Genomic DNA, 17,067 nt, shown 5'->3' with positions numbered 1-17,067 from the left:
GATGCATTTTGGGGCGGTTGAGTTTCATGTGGCATCGTGGCGTCGCTATGACGACCAGTTGGGGGGTGGGGGGCACATTGAGGGGGTACTATCTGTAGTGGAAAACCAAGTGGTAACACCAAAAGCGAGTAGAGTCGAGTCGAGTTGAGGCGAGTTGAGCCGGTACCATGCGGTGGAAAAGCGGCTTAAGATACAATAGATTGCTAGCTTTGGTTTTGGCAGTTTTGTTGATGGTAAATTCTGTCTACTTTGCTTACTGTTAAGTGAAAAATGACAATCGTTTGAAGAAAACACAGACTGTTTTTCTGCTCAGAGTATTCACAGGTGACAAAATTGCTGTTGCTCTGTTTTGAAAAGTGTGGCCAATGACTGTATACTGTGACTTTATCTCTTGCCAGGCTGACAGAGAGAGACAGGACAAGAGAGCAGAGGATTCAGATCTTGTCAGAGAAGCTGAAATTCCAGAAAGCGGACAGCGACCGACAGATGGCCGAGCTCAACAACACCATCGCTGAGCAAAGCGAAACCATCAAGGAGCTCCGCGCTGAGAACGCTGATCTGACGAGATCTAAAGAGAAAGCTGTGGCCTACAAGAAGAGGGCCAGGGAGCTCGTGTGGGAGCTGAAGACGGCCCTCGTGCAGCAAAGTGAACGCGTCTACGTGTTCAAGAGTGCGATCGACATGCTGCTAAGATGGTTTGAGCAATTCCAAGGCAAAAACTCAAACCACGAGGCCATGAGGGAGCTGAGGCTGGAGGTAAGTTTTTTTTCAAGCAGCAGAAATCAATGTGTGCATGAGCTATTGTTGTTTGTTAGGTTTTTGTTGTTGTTGCAGAAAGGGCTGCCCTACAAAGGCAACCAGCACTAACAACTTTTCAGTAACATTCAAAAAATACCACACCTACAAGCTTAGTAGTGTTAGTAGAAGTAGTGACGGGCGGACTCGAAACACCGTGTTGAAACGCTTCCAAACCTTTGCGACACTGCTGTGTTGAAACAGCGCTTCCTATCAAAGTCAGTCACATGATTTCAGCAAATGAAGTTTCGTTACATCGTGCTGTTTTGAAACGTGTTGAAGTTTTGATGGTTCAACGCTCGGGGGTCGACCCCAAAGTGAACCTGTGTCAAATGTATCTCAGATCAGTTGTCATAACTCATACTAGCCCCGTTGGGACTGGGACTGCACTGCACTGCGCGGGCGCCAGTCCCGAGGCTTGTCCTAGTTGTTTTCATATGGATGTCTTAAAAATGGCTGACACTCTTCTTCTACACCTCTTCCCTGTGTGGCGAGCCCCCAGCGGGTCTAAGGTTTTACAGCGCACAGGGAAGAGGCGTAGAAGAAGAGTGGCAGCCATTTTTAAGACATCCACATGTCTTAAAAACATACACAGTGTAGTACCGGTCCCAGCGGGGCTAAGCTCACTAACTGACTGATTCAACGAGTTTGCGCTGATCCGCAGTCACTTGAAAGAAATTGTTTTCCTCAGTAACATCTCAGGATATTGTAGACTGCTTTTAAATGAAATGCAAGTGACTTCCGAATCGTTGAATCATTGTAGATGGTTTTGGGTCTTCCCTTTACACGCATTTGACCAGCAGATGTCGCCAGTGTGCGGTGTTTGGAGCGTTTCCACACAGTGAATCATTTTCAATCAATCAATCAATTTTATTTAAGTGCAGAATCACCATGAAGCATGGTCCCAATACACTGTACAATTAAAAGAATACATAGGACAAAACATACAGCAAGCAAATAAAATAGTTAAAATAAAACAACCACATTAAAAACATCAACATTAAAAGGATGTTTGAAAAGGTGATGGACCCGACTAAGTTGTAATTGTAGGGTAGGCTGTAATGAAGTGAATAAAGGCGGGTTTTCAGTCTTGATTTAAATATTTCAACTGAGCTTGCTTCTTTAACATGTAATGGATTTTCAGTTGGTTCCTTGTTTCTCCCATCACTAGTATAAAGTGGCGTACAGCGCTTAAGATGCCACACCTTGCCACATGCTTCACACAAAAATGAACGCTTATCCATTTCAAATTGAATTCAGTTGCAGAAACTCAAAGACAGAATACAATATGAGCCGGCTGAGTTAGATGGAAGAGAAGAAAGATGGGAAGACTCCGGTCTGACAGCAGAAGACTGCGTGGATGAAGGATGGAAGGACGGGATTCAGCGTCAGGAGGAGAGGGAAAGAGAGGAGAGGGAACGAGAGGAGGGAAGAGAAAAAGAGGAGAGGGAGAGGGAGAAGAGAGAAAGGGAGGCAAGGGAGGAGAGAGAAAGAGAGGAGAGAGAAAGGGAGGCAAGGGAGGAGAGAGAACGAGAGGAGAGAGAAAGGGAGGCAAGGGAGGAGAGAGAACGAGAGGAGAGAGAAAAAGAGGAGAGGGAGAAGAGAGAAAGAGAGGAAAGAGAAAGGGAGGCAAGGGAGGAGAGAGAACGAGAGGAGAGAGAAAAAGAGGAGAGGGAGAAGACAGAAAGAGAGGAGAGAGAAAGAGAGGAAAGAGAAAGGGAGGAGAGAGAAAAAGAGGAGAGGAAGAGGGAGAAGAGAGAAAGGAAGGAGAGAGAAAGAGAGGAGAGGATGAGGGAGGAGAAAGAAAGAGAGGAACAAGAAAAAGAGGAGAAGAAGAGGGAGAAGAGAGAAAGAAAGGAGAGAGGAGAGGAGAGAGAAAGAGAGGAAAGAGAACGGGAGGCAATGGAGGGAGAACGAGAGGAGAGAGAAAAAGAGGAGAGGAAGAGGGAGAGGAGAGAAAGGAAGGAGAGAGAAAGAGAGGAGAGAGAAAGAGAGGAAAGAGAAAGGGAGGCAATGGAGGAGAGAGAACGAGAGGAGAGAGAAAAAGGGGAGAGGAAGAGGGAGAGGAGAGAAAGGAAGGAGAGAGAAAGAGAGGAAAGAGAAAGGGAGGAGAGAGAAAGGGAGGCAATGGAGGAGAGAGAACGAGAGGAGAGAGAAAAAGAGGAGAGGAAGAGGGAGAAGAGTGAAAGAAAGGAGAGAGAAGGAGAGGAGAGAGAAAGAGAGGAAAGAGAAAGGGAGGCAAGGGAGGAGAGAGAACGAGAGGAGAGAGAAAAAGAGGAGAGGAAGAGGGAGAGGAGAGAAAGGAAGGAGAGAGAAAGAGAGGAGAGAGAAAGAGAGGAAAGAGAAAGGGAGGCAATGGAGGAGAGAGAACGAGAGGAGAGAGAAAAAGAGGAGAGGAAGAGGGAGAGGAGAGAAAGGAAGGAGAGAGAAAGAGAGGAAAGAGAAAGGGAGGAGAGAGAAAGGGAGGCAATGGAGGAGAGAGAACCAGAGGAGAGAGAAAAAGAGGAGAGGAAGAGGGAGAAGAGTGAAAGAAAGGAGAGAGAAGGAGAGGAGAGAGAAAGAGAGGAAAGAGAAAGGGAGGCAAGGGAGGAGAGAGAACGAGAGGAGAGAGAAAAAGAGGAGAGGAAGAGGGAGAGGAGAGAAAGGAAGGAGAGAGAAAGAGAGGAGAGAGAAAGAGAGGAAAGAGAAAGGGAGGCAATGGAGGAGAGAGAACGAGAGGAGAGAGAAAAAGAGGAGAGGAAGAGGGAGAGGAGAGAAAGGAAGGAGAGAGAAAGAGAGGAAAGAGAAAGAGAGGAAAGAGAAAGGGAGGAGAGAGAACGAGAGGAGAGAGAAAAAGAGGAGAGGAAGAGGGAGAAGAGAGAAAGGAAGGAGAGAGAAAGAGAGGAAAGAGAAAGGGAGGCAATGGAGGAGAGAGAACGAGAGGAGAGAGAAAAAGAGGAGAGGAAGAGGGAGAGGAGAGAAAGGAAGGAGAGAGAAAGAGAGGAAAGAGAAAGGGAGGCAATGGAGGAGAGAGAACGAGAGGAGAGAGAAAAAGAGGAGAGGAAGAGGGAGAGGAGAGAAAGGAAGGAGAGAGAAAAGGAGGAAAGAGAAAGGAAGGAGAGAGAAAGAGAGGAGAGAGAAAAAGAGGAAAGAGAAAAAGAGGAGAGGAAGAGGGAGAGGAGAGAAAGGAAGGAGAGAGAAAAGGAGGAAAGAGAAAGGAAGGAGAGAGAAAGAGAGGAGAGAGAAAGAGAGGAAAGAGAAAAAGAGGAGAGGAAGAGGGAGAAGAGAGAAAGAAAGGAGAGAGAGAGGGAGGAGAGAGAACGAGAGGAGAGAGAAAAGGAGAGGGAGGAGGAGCAGAGAGAACAAGAGGAGAGATGCAACAGAGGACGGATGGAAAGCTGCAAGACGAGGAAGAAGAAGAAGAAGAAGAGGAAGACTGAGGAAGAGGAGAAGGTCCTGAACCCCAAGCCCGCGAGGAAGAGGGTGATGTTTCAAGACCGGCAAGTAAGGAGGGAAGAAGAGGAGGAGCTGGAGACGAAACTGAGGGAAGAGGTGCTGCAAAGACAGCAGAAGACTGAGGAAGAGGAGAAGGTCCTGAACCCCAAGTGGGCGGTGCGAGTCCAGGAAGTAAGGAGGGATGAAGAGGAGGAGCTGGAGCTCGAGAGGCAACAGGAGGAAGAGGAGCTGCAGAGAGAGCAGGAGGAGAGAAGAAAGATAGAGGAGCAGCAAAGGAGAGTCTTCGCCGAAGGTTTAGTAAGAGCGAGAGCGGCCGTGCTGGAGAAGAGGGAGATGGAGAGAGAGAGGGAGATGAGAGAAAAACAGGAGAGAGTGCGGAAGGAGAGAGAAAGGGAGGTGAGAGAAAGAGAGGAGAGAGAGAGGGAGGCGAAGGAGGAGGAACAAAGAGCGAAAAAGCTTGAAAGGAAAGGCTTCATCAATAAGATCAAGAGCTGGAACTTCGACAGGCAGAAGAAGAAGAACGCGGCGGCGATTGCAGCGACTATGGACATCAAGGACAGCAAATGCAGCTGTAACGGTAAGGAAGTCAGGTTACTTACTTTTATAATATATTTCATAGAAGTACATTATGTCAGCACTGTCTGCTGTAGATACATGGTTTATTTTTTGTTTTATTAGTTGCAAAAAGGGTAGTGGAGGTGTGCCCATCCAACCTACATTAAGGCCAGATGCTGGATATAAGTAGTCATGAAATATTCTTAATGCTTTATTTAGTGCAGCAAAGCAACGTTTCGACGCTAAGGTCTTCCTACGATCCAAATGAAGCATTAAAAATGGAGCTGAATGTGCTGCTGAGACAGAAAGACAACATGTATTCTATTCTACAACATGCATAACTTTGACTTTGGGACAAAGATGTGACTTAACCTCTTGTACTGTTTTGTTTTGGGGTTTTTTTTTAGACCCACTTTGCGCACATCAAACAAAGATAGTCCTGAAGGCGATGGACAAGAGGAAAGAACTGATGAAAAAAGAAGAGAGCAGGCAGAAGAAGGAGGATGAGTGGAAAGCAAAGCAGCGGGAGAAGGCGCTGAAGAAACTTAAGACGAAGAAATGAACTCCACCCCTTCGATTCAGAAACCAGCCCTGTGTTTGGAATCGGATACGAATATAGTAGCCTACATACTACATTGTACAGTGTGCACTGCATGCTGTATACTCCTTCAGTGTACTAATACCAGTGGACCGCTCAGATTGCAGTACACTCAAACAGTACATCACGCAGTACATGGCCTTTGGAACCAGTACGTGGAACCATATATTCAGGTGATGATGCTCCTGGTGGACCCTTCTGAAGTTAAGAGGGAAGACGGGACGGGAGAACGCGGCCTGGGCGTCTGAGCCCATGGCCGATGGATTTTGGAGAGTGTGTGCGTGCGTGCGCTCTCCCAGAAAAACGCGGCTGGCGTGTTTTGACACGAAGTCGTCTACTTTTACACAGCTGCTTTATGTGTACTTTAGGCAATATGCAATGGTATGCCATCGCATGTTGAGATCAGATGATTTTACCTCGGTCAATATTGTCAGAGAGACAGAGGCTTGACAATCTGAATTCTGGGTAATTCCATCAGCATAACTCTGCTGAAACGCCTCAAGTGGGACCGCCCTCTGTCTGTGAGGGTGGACACTGAGACTGGGCCATTCTCGCCACTATAGTATACATCTGGGCACATACTATGTGGAAACACAACATATACTCATTTAACATCACTCTGAGTATATTAAAGGATAAGGCCGGTGTTTTTTAATGCATTGCTTGCCGTCAACAAATCCTATGAAAATAACAAAATCAACAATGCGTTTGCTCTACTCCCGTTACTTTCTGACTTCCCACGTTCCGTTTTTAGCCGTCAACCCGGAAGTCATTGGCTCCAATTGTAAGATAAAAACCTTGAAATACAGCTCACAAGCACATAGTTTAAATTTAAAAAATCGCTGTTACCACGAAAAGGCTGTTGTAGTTATTACCAAAACAAATGCAAATGAGAACAAATTCTTCATTACGCCGGGGACTATTTTCTGTGAGATCGCAAAGTGTTTACATCGTTTTTTTAATACAATGGAGGAATGGTTCTATGGCTGCTGGGACATGGCTGCATTGGACATCGGCTACATGAACGAGATTTGCTGGCAAAACAAAATGAAGAATTTGTTCCCATTTGCATTTGATTTGGTAATAACTACAACAGCCTTTTCGTGGTAACAGTAAGTGATTTTTTAAATTTAAACTATGTGCTTGTGAGCTGTATTTCAAGGTTTTTATCTTACAATTGGAGCCAATGACTTCCGGGTTGACGGCTAAAAAGGGAACGTGGGAAGTCAGAAAGTATCGGGAGTAGAGCAAACACATTGTTGATTTTGTTATTTTCATAGGATTTGTTGACGGTAAGAAATGCATTAAAAAACACCGGCCTTATCCTTTAAGTATGAGTACTATGCGGTTTCAAACACTGGGCAGGTTCCTGCCACGGCGCCGTTCCTTTTGCAACCCTCAACCGTTCTGCTCTGCCACCGAACACCTCCACCCAGTCCTGAGCTTCCTGACTATCATCTGAAACCTGTGGATCACAAACATCTTCCCTGCTGGACAGACACCGATCAACAGCGACCTTCTTCTACAGCGACATCAGCCAAATAGCCCATACTCTGTTGCTGTGATTGATAATGGTTGATTGATAATTCACTAATAAAAACATTAATTGGAGAATGTGGGTCTAATATTTCCATATTTCTGTCCATTTGCCCTCCTCTGTAGGCCAACAGTTTGCACAATTCTGATCTGTGTGCCGACTGTAAACACGTTTTCCATCTCTGGAAAGTAGTTCCGTAGCACAGAAAATAGTCCCCGGCTTAATGAAGAATTTGTTCCCATTTGCATTTGATTTGGTAATAACTACAACAGCCTGACTTTTCATGGTAACAGTTAGTGATTTTTAAAATGTAAACTATGTGTTTGTGAGCTGTATTTAAAGGTTTTTAGCTTACAATTGGAGCCAATGACTTCCGGGTTGACGGCTAAAAACGGTACTTGGGAAGTCAGAAAGTAACGGGAGTAGAGCAAACGCATTGTTGATTTTATTATTTTCATAGGATTTGTTGACTATAAGAAATGCATTAAAAAACAGCAGCATTATCCTTTAAGACGCCCCCTCCTGTCCAGTGTTTCCTCAAGTCGCTTCAACATTTAATGCGTTAAGTGAAGCGATTAAATCCCATTTGATGCACAGCTGATCTTCAATAAAAACACACAACAGAAAGAAAGAATAACTCAATACTGAATTAATATCATGATGCCTGAGCCTTTATTGTTTCATGAAACTGCTCATTCATACAAATGGTGCTGATGCATAAGACCTAACAGTTTAGTTTAGTCCTTTATGACTGTCAGTAAATTAAATACAAAGGCCTGCTGGTGTCTCCGTGGTCTCAGGTGGGAACCATGGAAATGCAGCGTCTTCCAGTCTTTGTCACCTGTCATCCTCGTCTCTCTCCCCGTCTCTCTCCCCGTCTCTCTCCCCGTCTCTCTCCCCGTCTCTCTCCCCGTCTCTCCTGTTTCTCTCCACTTTCAACTGTCTAATAAAGGCAAAAATGCCCACACAATAATCTTTAAAATAAATAAATAAAAATAAGTTAAAAAGTCCTATTACAAGCAGGTACTTCAACCCAGTGAACTCGGGTTCAAACCCCCGAGTCCCTGCTGAAGCGTCCTGAACCAGCTCCTGTTGGCCAGCTGACCTCTGACCTCTGACCTCAGCAGGGGAAAAGAAAACCCCGCAGAGCATCAGTACGGTATCGCAGTCTGATATGAAGCTCCGGTTTGTTCAGAGGAAGGAGCTGAACAGGTGGTTTGATCCGCTGCTGCTGGGGGGAGGGGAGGGGGATTTGACCTTTGACCCGCTGCACTGCCTCTTCCTCCTGGCCCTGCGGTTCTTAAACCAAACCTGGATAGAGAGATAGAGAGAGAGAGAAGAGAGTTATTTTATATTCTCTGATCAGGGAGATTCACAGTAAGTGCAAGTAGAATTAAAGACAAAAACACCATGTCAACATTCATGTGTAGTGCTACAGGAAATGCTAAACCTAATATTTTATAACTTACTCCCCCAGAAAATACAGATAGGCCTAAACATTTGCTTTTTAAGAGAAAAAAAAAAGATAGACCCTAGCGGTTTCCTCGTCCAGTCTGTGCGCCATGCGTAAAAACACAACTTGGAGAGGTTTTTTACGCAGTTGTGCAACGTATGTGTGATATTAATATTTTATAATTTACTCCCACCAAGAAGGCAGACTTGCATTTGCCTTTAGGAATAAAAACGTCCTTGACGAGTCTGTGCGCCATGCGTAAAAATGCAGAAAAGTTGGAGAGGTTTTACGCACTGGCAGCTGAGCTAATGGTTTTAGGATTTCCAGCCTAAAATCTAAAACACGTGCGTGTGGTTCTGCTCACCCTGACGGTTTCCTCGCTGAGCCCGGCGCTCCTCGCCACCTGAGCGCGCGCCTCCACCGCGGGGTAGTCGGTCAGCTCGAACAGCGCCTCGAGCTGCTTGGTCTGGCTGTCGGTGAACACCGTCCTCATGCGGGCCCTCTGACGCTGCTGCGCCTGCGCGGACAGCCCGGGCTGCTGGTAACCATGGTAACCTACCAACGGCTGACGACCTGGAAAATTAAAAAAAAAAAACGTTTAGAGGAATCAGTGAAATAAAATGGTAAATGCAGCGTGACATGTTACTCTGTACAGCGTCTGCGGCCCCGAAACACTCTTCAATTGCCTTTTATTATGTTATTACTATATTATTTAAATGCAATGGCCTTGATACAGTTAAATGAAACATTTTAAGTCTTGAATGAAGTTTTCGAGATCTGAAAAATGTTCTTGAAGTCTTAAAGAGTCTTAAAAGTTTTACACATGAAACTTGCAGATTCCCTCTCATATAAAAAACTTGTTTTTCTGTAGATGCGCAGTTGGCAACATATATTTGCAAGTATACAATACAAAAATATCCATCTTAACAAGTCATCTAGTCTCACATTCAGTCTTGAAATCTTATTTTAAGGTTTGTTAGATTCAAACTAGATTAAAACTTGAATGTTTTTTGCTCAAAATATAGACTAGTTCGAATTGAATAGGCTACATTTTTTGTAATATAGATATATTTTTTCTATATTTTTGTAACATATGTCTACATTTATTCTGAAGTGTGTGTGTGTTTTTTTTTTACCTGCGTCCTGACTGAAGCGCCTGTAAACTCCGGAGTTTGGACACAGACTGAAGTCTGCGTGATGGAAACCGGCTCCGTACGGGAGAAACCCGTTTCCCAGGCCGATCCCGTGGTACGGCATGTAGCCCAGGACAGGAACCGGAGCCGGAGGCCTCAGGTTACCGGAGTCCAGAGGAAATCCGCTGGGAATCCCGTGGAAATATCCGTCCGGTAAATATCCGGTAACATCCTGGAAGGAAGCCGGAGGCTTCTGGGCGGAGGGTCCGACCTCCGGGCCCAGGATGTGGTCGATGCTGAAGTCTGACACCCGGGTTTCCTCCATGGTTCGACACGAAAGTCCCAAAAAATTCAAAATCAAGTTGAGAAAAGCGGTTTAGTGCGTCCACAGTTCCCCGTCTGGCCTCTGACCTCTGCAGCTCAGGTGTCCAGTCTTATACCCCAGACCGAGCATTAACCCATCATCACATCAAAAATAACACGAAGTGGAAGATCTGACAAGTGACAGCTCATTAATATGTAATTAGCATTTCTTTATGTCCAAAGACAGTCGGTCGGTGTCCAGTCAGATCAGAGGAGATGAGAAGACAGCAGGCCGTTTGGTTCAAAGCTTCAGTCGCACCTGAAACCTCTGAAACATCTGAAGAACCGACCGGCTGAGGCTGATGGTCAATGTTTGTTTATTTTATTTTATCTGAATTAGTCGCTCGTCCACCTCGTTTAGTCTCCTGTTCAGTCTGAACTTCTTGCTTTTCAACTTCAAGTTCGTTTTTTCTTCAAAAGACAAACTTCAAAAGACTTTTCTTCAAACAAGTCATTTCTTCTGTTGAGAGATTTGTCTCAAAATATGCAAAAATTGGCCCAAAATATACAGTATTTGTACATTTAGATTTATATAAATATATATAAATATATTTTAGACTGTAGAAATCAATTTTCTTCCTCTGAGCTGTTAACAACAAATACCTGTAAGAACACACTGCAAAAAAGTCCATCTTACCATTTATTTATAATCTCATTTATCATTTATTTATCCCATATTTAGTGTTAAATCTTATTTTTCTTAGAACAACTAGAACAACAATTCTGCCACTTGCGTGATTTAATTCCACTTGTTTCCTAATTCAGTTTCATTTGTTTCAAGACAGTATCAGTACCTGGTAGAAAATGGAACTTGGGTTAAGAAAATTCTTGAAAACAAATTGATTTGCGTTGGAAACACGTGACGTCATCTCACCTCACTGGCTGATTCTTTCACTTGTTTTAACAAAAATACGATTTTAAGACTCCATACCAAATGAAATGACAATTAAAATTAAATTAAGATGTATATGTATGTAAGATATGTAGATATGTATTTATTTATTTTTAGTTTTATTTATTTATTTTTGGAGTGTGCTCCTTTGAAACTAAACCCACAAATGAAGAGAGCAGATTTATGAATATTTTAATGTTTCAAATTATTTTATTCACTTTCACTCTGTTTGTTCAAACTGTAAACAGAAACTGTGATTCAGATGAACATGGTCTGTTGTTGAGAAGGAATATTTAGGAAGGAGATGTAAGTTTACTTATTGCTCATACTATACATGCACTTTATTTATTGGTCACTTGTTTATTTTATTGGTTATACTATTGGTTCACTACAAAATAAATTGATATTTTTCCCCCCTAGCTCTTCTGTCTTTCCCCTCAGGATCACTTCAGCCTCAGGAATATTTGGAATTGACAGGAATTTAAGGTTATTATTATTATTTTTAACTATAGTATCCTTATAAAACATATAACAGGATTACTTACAGTCGCTTTCTTTAAGGGAATCATCTGCAGTGTGTGTTGGCTGCCAGCTGGCGGCGCCACACTCCTTCACCAGTAACAACTACAGTAATCCAAAAAATATATTTTAGAAGGTACTATGTTTTATATGGTCCTTTTATGTATTTTTTTTCTTCGTCTCTTTTCTTTCTTTCTTTCTTTCTTTCTTTCTTTCTTTCTATGTGTCTGTCAGCTTTCATTTTATGCACTGATGCTCCTACTGTGATGTAAGTGCAATTATTTAATTATGATAATTTACGTTATGTTAATAAAACTTCAGAAAAAAACTGAAAAAAAAGAAAGATACTATATAAATATCACAGCAAAACTATCAGTCCCCATAGGAATATTATAGAGATATTATAGGAATACCATAAGAGATAAAAAAAATATATACATATATGATAAAGTATGATAAAGTCACTATAGACTCAATATTGAGAACCACAGTCATAGGAATATTATAGGAATATTATAGGAATACCATAAGAGATAAACCACAGCCACTATAGGAATATTATAGGAATATTCTAGTGATACCAATGTGTGTGTGTGTGTGTGTGTGTGTGTGTGTTCACGAGGCTTTGATCCACAGAGAATAGCCTGGCTCACTTCACAGCATTGTGTAACCTGCTGTATGAAAAGATCAAAGGGAACCTGCAGAAGTCAATGAGCTTTTGTCACATTATTATTGATGTCTAATGGACTGGACTCAAACCTTCAGCACATCATCATCATCATCATCATCATCATCATCATCATCATCACAGCTCACCTGCACTGTGGCTTCCTGCATGGATTCTTTTACGTTTCATTTAGTTTTAAAAATGAAGTTTAATTATAAATCTGTCTGCAGATCATTTGGCCCATTCAGTTCTGCCCATGTGGAAAATAAAGTATTATACTGCAGTTACAGTTACATTACATGTTACAGCAGTACCATTACTTCAACAGGGTCACATTTCAATCTGAGCAGTTGAATGAATATATTTAAAAGATAATTCATCCTGTTTTGTTGCTGTTCAGCAGTAGTTTAGTAGTAAAACTCTGGGCAACGTTACTGCCTTTATTCATTTATAAAAATGAAATAATGAACTCTCTGAAGTCACAGTTATTGCTGGTGATAAACAGCCTATTCTCATATTTTTGATATGTTATTTGATTTTTTTTTTTTTATATATACGTTTTATGATATTTTCAGAGTTTGTTTTTACCCCTAATGCATGGCATCCTTTTTTTTTTTTCCAGTGGTAAACAAAGGCCAAATTCAATGTAGGCTATAGCAAAATCTGAAAAATGACCTTAGACTCCAGAGAGTTAAATAAATGAATAAAAAGTGCAAAGAAAGTCAAATGTCATGTGAGGTTTTTTGTTTTTATTTTTCTGTAGCTGTGGTCAGGAGGAACCTCCATCATATTTAATAACAGACCGGTATCGGCCCCATATATCAGCAAACTGATATCAGTCTGATCCTGCTAGAAAGGCCAGTGTATGGATGTCTAACAGAAGGCCAACAAGAGATACATGTCATTATAAGTTAGAATTTATAACTACTGTTTCTTTGAGTTTTTTTAATAAGTGGAATATGATATTGTACAGAGGCTGTTCTCCTCCTGTTTGGATGATGTTAGTGCAGCCAGACTTCTGAGGGAAGATCAATAGACGATCAATAGCAGATCAATCACTGTCCTCTAATGCTCTCCCTCTGATCTGCTCCCTGATCAACAGACATCAGTAGCATTAAGAGAACTGCAGATTCCTGAACACCAGTCTGTAGATAAAAGACAACAAGAAGATACAGAACATTTACATTTAGATATTTAGACATTTAGCTGCTGCTTTTATCCACGGAGACTTAAAACAAACTCAACAGTAGAATAATAAACTTAAATTCCAACATCAAAAACAACCAATACTCAACTCATCCACCACCGGTGTAGCACCCACCGGTGTGTAGCACCCACCTGGGTGATGCACGGCAGCCAGTTTGCACCAGAACGCTCACCACACATCATCTCAGTGGAGAGTAGAGGACTGAAAGAGCCAATTAGGTAACGAGGGATGATTAGGTGGCCATGATGGAAGGAAGGCCTGTTTTGGGGAATGTTGCCAGGGCACCGGGGTTACACCCCTACTCCTGCGATGGGATCTTTATTGACCACAGAGTCAGGACCTCGGTTTAACGTCTCATCCGAAGGACGGTGCTCACTCACAGGACAGAGTCCTTGTCTCTGTCCTGGGGCATTGGGGATATTATTCATGAGACCAGAGGGAAGAGCATCTCCTACTGGTCCTCCAAAACCACTTCCAGCACCAGGTGGTCTCCCATCCGAGGACTAACCACAGCTAGACCTGCTTAGCTTCCCAGACAAGCTAGCGATGTGATGCAGCAGCTATGGTGCTAGTAAGAGGAGCTCAGATGAAGATACGCAGTAACAACAACAACAACAACAACAACAACAACAACAACAACAACAACAACAGCAGCAGCAGCAGCAGCAGCAGCAGGGAGGTTTCATTTCCACTTTTCGTAGTTCTAAGTTTAGTTTAGTTTAGCTATAGGTTTAGGTTTAGGTTTAGTTTTAGTTTTTAATTTAGTTTAGTGGACAATTTAAATTTGTGCATCTCAGAAGTAGGAAGAACAAAAGAAAAAAGAAGAATCATCATAACCATCATCATCCATCCATTTTCCATATCCGCTTATTCCTCTTCAGGTCACAGATCATCATCATCATCATCATCATCATCATCATCATCATGTTCTACAGGACCGCTGCCTGGGCAGAGTTTCCCGTCTCAAGCTCTTCCACCACTTCCTCCTTCTCATCCCGGCTGTCAGGCTGCGGTCTCAGTTTCGCCGGATCGCACGTTGGCCGAACTCTCGGTCCTCAGCAGCTCCACTCCGCTCCTTTAATCTTTCCTCCACCTTCCTCATCTTCTGCTCTGCCATCGTCTTCTCCGGGCCGTGGATCTGGTCTCTCCGCAGCTCCGTCTCCTCCTCCTCGCCGGCTGTCAGTCTCGCCTCGGCGTTCCTCGGCTCCGCCCTCTGCTCCGCCAACATGGCTCCCGGGTGGATTGTTGTGTTTCTCTGCGTCTTTATCTGCCCCTCTAAGTACGCGCTGCTCTCCTTCAGTGTTTCCTCCATGTTCCTTTAGCTCCACCCTCTGCTCCACCGCCGTGTCTCTCAGCATCTTCAGCTCGTCCCAGATGTTAGGAGGTTCGGAAATGACTCCTCCGAGCCGTCTGCTCTGTCCCTGTCTGTCGATCTGCCTGTCTGTCGATCTGCCTGTCTGTCGATCTGCCTGTCTGTCTCTTCCTGACGCCACAGACAGACTCAGCAGTGACACTAGTCCGGCCAAAGCAGCCTGCATTGTGAAAATCAGACTCTTTACATGTGAAGCATCTTAGGAAACTCAGGACTCTTCCTTATGTTCACAACAGTCATGGGTAAATATGATCTGAAACACAGAGACTGGAGCCCAGGACGGGTAGAGTCAGTCCAAACAAATCATTTCAGATGATGGGAATGTTTTTGGTGTGATCAGCTGCTTCTGAAGGTAAACTACCAGCTGATCACATGAACTTGCAGCACAACTCAAAGAAACTTCTCTAATCATTTTCAGGGGTAAACCAAAACTAAGACGAGATTTGTCAATATTTCAAAAACAAAGATGATTTAATCCTCAAAAGCGTAACTGTTTTGTAACATACTCCTGACTTTAATATTAACCAATAATGTGCTTTACTTTCATACCAGCAGTCATTTTGTACGTGTAGGTTTTTTCAAATAGTGGATAGCTCGTCAACAATTTAATGAATGAATGAATGAATGAATGAACGGACAGACCTGAAAAGGGGCTACAGCGCTTGCTTGGTTTTAAAGTTTAAAAGGTTAAATTGCTACACTTGGAGCATGGGATAATGTCATATAGTATTAATATGTTCATATATTAATAATAAAGGCTTGTCTGATAGGAAGGAGGGCGTTCGGTCTCTGAAAAGAAGTCAGTCTTGAGAGTCTGATCCTCATTTAGCTTTTTTTCCAGGTCAGTTCATTCATTCATTCATTCATTCATTCATTCATTCATTCATTCATTCACTCTACATGTACATCTTTATAGAAGCAACAAATTAATTTATCTCAATATATGCAATAATAAAAGCTTGTCTAACAGAAAATAAGACGTTTGGCCTCTGTTTAATATTACACAACATTATTGCCCCTCCTAGTTTCACAGTTTACAGCGAAACACTTTCAAATCAAGCAAGCACAAAGGAAGTCTTTAAACATTTCAGCCCCTCTTTCATGTCTGTCCATTCATTCATTAATTCATTCATTCATTCATTCATTCATTCATTCCAGGTGTGCTTCATCAACAGGAAATCAATTAATCTCAAATTCTTGGTTTAGCTCCATCAAACTTAGGCGACTGATTTTAGAGACCAAACACCTTCTTTGTTATTAATATATTAAGTAAAATTTATAAACCGAGGATTTGACATAAATTAATTTGGTGCACATCTGGAATGAATGAATGAAAAAAAAGGATCATGAAAATGAGGATCAGAATCTCAATAATTTTTTTTTGTCAGCTTGCTCAATTTAAAATGTGACGGGTTGGAATAATGTCATAAAATGGTAGAAAAAGCTTTTCTGATGGTAAAACTGGGCTGTTCAGTCTCAGGATGTTTCACCTCAGTGTGAGGAAGACTCAGTCAGCTGTTGATGGTGAAGGTGAGGAAGGATCTGAAGCTTCAATACAACTTACAGGACAACTTATTACAAAAGATCTGAATTATAACAGAATAAGGTTATGTGCCTGTCTTTACGTTTGAATATGAAGTAACACAAAACACAAAAAACACACATGATAATACATTTGTATAATAGAAATATATCTCTATATATTTTCCTGTCACATAAATCTCGGGACCTCCGGAAATGATCTTGCGGCCGTCTGGGGGGTCCCGACCCCCAGGTTGAGAACCACTGGAACAGCGAATGTAAAAGCTTAGATGAACTGGATATAGGTGGAATCTCTGTTGTCTTATATTAATATGACAGGAGGTATGAAAGCGGATGTTTTGAGGAGTTGAGTAATCCACATCAGACTGAAACCCTTCAGAGACGGTTTGGCTCTGCCTCGTCTCCCTCAGCATGAATCAGCAAAACGTCATGATGCCCAGAGCCGAGCTGAACTGCAGCCATCTCTGCCTCGCTCGCCCCCCCCCCCCCTCTCTCTCCACCCCCCCCCCCCCCTCCTGTCTGGGTCTCTGTCTAGCTGTTACACTGTCTGCCCTGCCGCTGTACTGTAGCTGATTAGTAAGCACAGCGGGAGTTCACTCGCTGGGCTTCTTGGACGGGTTTCAATTCTCTGCTCACTGTGTCTTTTGGCGAAGTGTCAGAGCCGCGTCCCCTCACGCTGACGGGTCGGGTCTCAATACTCTGTCCGCTCTCTGTGTCTGTTGGCTGGGTTTCAATATTGTGTCTGCTCTGTGCTGTAGTGTGATTTTAAGACTGTTCACTCACTGGCTTTTGGCCGGGTCTCAATACTCTGCATCCATATTGGCTGGGCTTCAATAGTATGTACTGCATCTTTTGGCTGAATTTCACTACTCTGTCCGCTGTCCTTTGGCTGAGTGTCAATACTTTGCCTCCGCTGGGTTTACTGGCTGGGTTTCAATGCTGTAAAATCACTGTGTTGGTTGGGTTTCAACATCATGTACTGTGTCTTTTGGCTGAGTC

The 17,067-nt window shown here is 42.9% G+C and overlaps 1 protein-coding gene across 2 annotated transcripts; it reads left to right on the top strand.

The window, feature by feature from the left end:
- Positions 1–740: 740 nt before the first annotated feature.
- On the top strand, positions 741–5,600 carry LOC144539386 (uncharacterized). 2 transcript variants are annotated; one of them, XM_078283974.1, is made up of 4 exons: positions 741–756; positions 2,056–4,227; positions 4,366–4,807; positions 5,193–5,600. In XM_078283974.1, the coding sequence occupies exons 2-4, from the start codon at positions 2,584–2,586 to the stop codon at positions 5,345–5,347; spliced, it is 2,241 nt and encodes a 746-aa protein (XP_078140100.1). In that variant the 5' UTR covers positions 741–756; positions 2,056–2,583; the 3' UTR covers positions 5,348–5,600. The 2 variants fall into 2 exon arrangements, with proteins under 2 accessions (XP_078140100.1, XP_078140099.1); XM_078283973.1 differs by having other exon boundaries at positions 2,056–4,807.
- Positions 5,601–17,067: the final 11,467 nt, after the last annotated feature.

The sequence above is a fragment of the Centroberyx gerrardi genome, chromosome 6 (assembly GCF_048128805.1).
Source record: "Centroberyx gerrardi isolate f3 chromosome 6, fCenGer3.hap1.cur.20231027, whole genome shotgun sequence".
NCBI classification, from domain to species: Eukaryota; Metazoa; Chordata; class Actinopteri; order Beryciformes; family Berycidae; genus Centroberyx; species Centroberyx gerrardi.
This window is presented reverse-complemented; position numbering and strand designations above follow the sequence as displayed.